This window comes from Oncorhynchus kisutch, linkage group LG10 (genome assembly GCF_002021735.2).
Source record: "Oncorhynchus kisutch isolate 150728-3 linkage group LG10, Okis_V2, whole genome shotgun sequence".
NCBI classification, from domain to species: domain Eukaryota; kingdom Metazoa; phylum Chordata; class Actinopteri; order Salmoniformes; family Salmonidae; genus Oncorhynchus; species Oncorhynchus kisutch.
The window spans coordinates 54,668,654-54,673,056 of record NC_034183.2 but is presented as its reverse complement, the minus strand read 5'-3'; the positions used below and the strand labels follow the sequence as shown (position 1 = coordinate 54,673,056).

Genomic DNA, 4,403 nt, shown 5'->3' with positions numbered 1-4,403 from the left:
TTTTTGTAGCCATCCAGATGTATATACTTTTCATGTTGAGCTTTGTGTCGTGAAATTATTAAAAAAGAATAATAATAATAATTCTATGAGAATATTCTTCATTGCCATTGGTGGACTTAAGTGTGAGCTGTATGCTGCTGTTCATATAAATAATTGTAAAACTATTAGGATAAAGTGGTACTTGTTCATTACTGCATCATGAAGTACAATCACTGACATGCAGTCCTTAGCAGTTAGTCTTTGTATTCTGAAAATGCCCGCTTCAAAGCTTTTCAAGGGTCCACAAAAGAATGCTAGATAAAGCTTTACAACTCACCTGGAGTGTCTGTGTGTTAATACACCCCCCCCCCCCTCCCCCATCAAATTCTACTACGCTACTTCAGGCCTCATTACCTGACAGAAATGCAGGCTCACTCAGCAATGCCTGCTCGGTCAAGCAGGTCAAGTCCATTGTGTCAACCTAAGACGCTGACTGTTCAGAAGGAGAGATTTTAGAAATCTGTCTGGTTGCTGGCACCAAAATCCATCCCCTCTGCCAGGCAGCTCAGGTTGAGAACTTAACTACGGACTGTAACTAGGGCATCAATGAGTGGCTTTGTTTTTCAGTGATACTGAGCCTTAACACAATAACAAAACAGTATGGTACAATGGTGCTGCTTTTTAATTAATTACATAGTCTTTATAGATTACTTATTGCACATCCAAGTTAGTTAAAAAACAAAATACAATAGTGCAATTAACTAGACACATATTACACACAGAAGGTACCATGCGGTGCACAAACAAGCTTTAAACAAAGCGAGCTTCAGGTTAGACTGTCGTCTTCCTTTTCATAGTTACACGGAGGGAGGGATCTCCGAGACCGTGAGCGTAGCTGCCTGCAGCTGCAGTATAAAAAGCGAGGGCCTGACTGGACAGTGACTGCCTGCATATCGTATGGGCAGGAGGCAGGGCTGGCTGTGCCATGGTGGGTCCTTCCTCCTGAGGAAGACCTCCAAGTCTGGCTGGGGGAAATAAAATCCCACCACAGCCTGGGTTCCTAATCGACTACTGTATTACATGACTAAAACTTCTATTGGTCTAAATGACGGTGGGGTGTAACTTTCTAACGTCTGGGTATATTCTCTGGAGAAAGCTTACAGCAGAACTCATCTTTGGTCCATGCTCAAACACCACTTTTTAGTTACTTTAAATGAACAAAGTCTACCAGCCAAGAAGTGAACACAGATAGGAAATGTCCTGTGGTTTTGTGGCAAAAAAAAAAGTAGTCTAGGACTTTATTCAATCTGTGTTGCTGATTGCGCGATAGAAAAGTCATTTCCAATTGAGTAGACTCATGCCGTGAATGCAGTCTCTGCCAATGCGGGAACATTGCCTTTAAACTTCAATCACGCTCTTAAACGCTGAACATCTACGATACGGATTGAATAGAGCCCTTAAGCTATTATAGTATCACATGGCTGATCAGTACAGTGACCTAATGGATCTAGATGAGATGTTAATGGGATCATTTCAAGGCCATACTTTTTTTTTTAAACAACACAAACAGCTAGGTTCTTATTTAAGACATATGAAATAAAAAGACTACACCAAACAGTACATAAATAATACTAAGAACTCATCAATAGTCAGGACAGCATTGGTTCTGTGTGTCGGCACAGCAGAGAAAAGACAGGGGTCTGCATTGTGGTTGTGATGGTCCATGTTACTGGCTGGGGGTTAGGTGAGTACGTCAATTCTTCAGAGTGCGGACAGCTAGCTAATTTCCATCCACACGGAATATGTTCCCCACTGAAACAGAGACTGGGAAATAACAGTTCCACCCTTAAATTGGAGGTTTAGGCCTCGATATAAGATCAATATTGGATCACTTAACTATTAAAAATGAACAGACAAGACCTTTAAAAGGCTCCTATCAAGTGTTAGCCATAGTTTCATGTTGGGGTGATAGCTTGGGCAAACAGCAAGTTTACAAAGGGGGAGAAATCAGTGTTTGGTAGAAACAACAGACCAGTCATATCCCAAGATCCTTTAGTTTCTGTTACACAGCATTAGGCTGGATCCTTTATAACATCTTGTCCAATCAAATTGTCCCATCCAGTAGTCTCTCCCACCCAGCTGACAGTACCAGCAGGAGCAGTTCTGTCCATGACAGCCAGAGTGACTTACTGAGCTCCATCATCTAGTACAAGTTCACACGGTTTGCTACATCGACAGTTCTAGGTAACGGAAGCCTGGCTGGGGTCTTTATGAAAACAGACCCTTTCAGAGTGTGTATGTGAGAGAGAGAGACAGAGAGGAGGTGAAAGTGTGGGTGTGAGTCAGTCACCCTTTCTATTGCATGAGGGATATTCTAGGAAAGGCAGAGCACCACATGTAGAACAACATAGCAGAGGCACGTTCACAGTTTGTCCTCTGCTCTGCAGAGTGTCTCTAGGTGAGCGGTGTAACTGGTTGGGGAACTGTAGATGAACTCGTGTCTAGGCAACAGTGTGTCTCCCTGAAGTATGGCTTTGTGAGTTCTAGGAGATAAGGAGCCACAGCTTCGGGTCCAGTGCCTCACGTTGTCGGGGTGCTGGTTCTCCCATGTGAGCACAGAGGTTGAGTGGCAGGAAGGGGGGAGGTGGCGACACCTCATCAACACCCACATTGGTTTCTGTGGGTTTCTAGCCTCACTTACAAAACAGGCTCCTCCCCTTCTCGCTCCTTCAGTTGGAAAGCCCAGCGAGGTTTATTGTCACGGATGAGGAGTAAAAACAGCCCTCTCTTTGTTTTGGCTGTGGTGCTGTTCCCAGTGGAGGAGGTGGAGGAAGCAGGCGCAGGGTCTGCTAGGCTGGGGCTGGGCTCCGAGGAGGTTGCGTGTGAGCTGAGGACAGGGGGAAGGGGCACCCATCACACGGGGTGCGAGGGCAGCTCCAGCAGGGTGGGGGTGGGTGTCGGGGGGAGGTGGTGGAAGCCCACCTCGATGGCAGTACCCTCTGTGATGCTCACCACGTCGTCGCCCCTCCCACGCTGGCGACGGATGGCACTGAAATAGGCATTCATCAGCTGCATGATCTCAGTCAGCTGTGAGAGAGAGAGAGAGAGAGAGAGAGAGAGAGAGAGAGAGAGAACAGAGGGAGGGGGGAAGAAAGAGAGGACAGAGAAAGGTGGAGAGACAGAAGTAGTGAGAGAACAGAACGAGGGAGAGAAAACGGAGAGAGAGAGAGAGAACAGAGAGTCAGCCTGGTGAGAGAGAGAGAGCCAGCCTGTGAGGAGTGGCTTTCTCAATGTCTGTGTCTGGCACCAACACAGGAGGGAGGGGAGAGATGATGTCATCCAGCTGCTGCTGGAACACACAATCCTCCAGGGATGGTCAGAGCGTGATGTGCCTTGGCACATTCTGCAGCAGCACCAGCACTCACACCACTGGACTGAACTTCAGTAAGACACAACCCTAACAACAACAAAGGCAGATGGGTATTGCATTTCAACATATCATGTCTGTGTTTCAGCTGGGTTTTATATCTGTCCATAAGGTCACAGCAAAATATTGCATTGGCCACCAAGTCCTAACCCCAATTTATCCAACTACCATCAATCCACATCTGGCCTTCCCCCTAACACTATGTGACCTCTGGCCATAACCTTTGCCCTAACTTCAACACGACCCCAGTCCAGTTGCCGGCACCAATTTGAACCCTTACTTCAGCTGCTAACCTTTCCTTAACCGTTGACTCCTAGCTTAACCATATCCCCCTTCAAACCAGCTCCTGTTGAACTCTCTGCCCAATCCACTTAAATCCTCTACGTTTATGACTGAGCAATGTGAGCCCCATGGTTCAGAAAAGTATCACCCTCCTTTAGCTGGCCTCCAATTTGCCTGTTCTGCTGCACCAATAAATAAATAAAAGCCACTCTTGTGCCCCGTGAGAGAGAGATCACAGAGAGGGCTTTGTTCCGCGTGGGAAGATGCAAGCAAATCTGCAGGATGAACGGACGATTTGTTCTCACAAAGAAAAAAAGAATTAGCGGTTTGGGGAAATATCCAGGTTTCTGGGAAATGTTATGGGCTCATTTCTTTTGTCTAACCACTGCAAAGAAAAAAAACACTCACCCCGGTTAGTATTTAATAACAGGAAGTAAGACTCTTGGTGGTTGATTCTGGTGGCAGAGAGAGAGGCAGGCTGTGTACTCTCGTATAAATCGCGATTAATTACTGTTGTTGCACGTGGGTCAGGGCGCTGTGGGTGGAATAACATCATGAGCAGGCAGAGTGGCTGTTTCAATGACTGTGCACAACGCGTCACTGTGATCAGGAATAGAGGCCATTCACCAGGCACAGTAAAGCACCTCACTGCTGTGTGCAGCCCGAATGAGGTGAACAACTGGAGTCAATCAAAGACCGTCTCAGGCTTAATTCC

At 46.4% G+C, this 4,403-nt stretch overlaps 1 protein-coding gene across 5 annotated transcripts in view; it reads right to left on the bottom strand.

The window, feature by feature from the left end:
• Nucleotides 1–643: 643 nt before the first annotated feature.
• The window catches only part of LOC109898439 (unconventional myosin-X-like), a 46,981-nt gene continuing 43,221 nt past the window's right edge, over nt 644–4,403 (bottom strand). For 3 of the 5 annotated variants that reach the window (XM_031834034.1, XM_031834033.1, XM_031834036.1), the window contains one exon: nt 3,150–4,223. In XM_031834034.1, coding sequence (XP_031689894.1) covers nt 4,008–4,223 — 216 coding nt within the window. In that variant the 3' untranslated portion in view covers nt 3,150–4,007. Of the gene's footprint in view, nt 3,067–3,149; nt 4,224–4,403 lie in introns of those variants that run through there. The other 2 variants (XM_031834035.1, XM_031834038.1) reach the window with 1 other exon arrangement.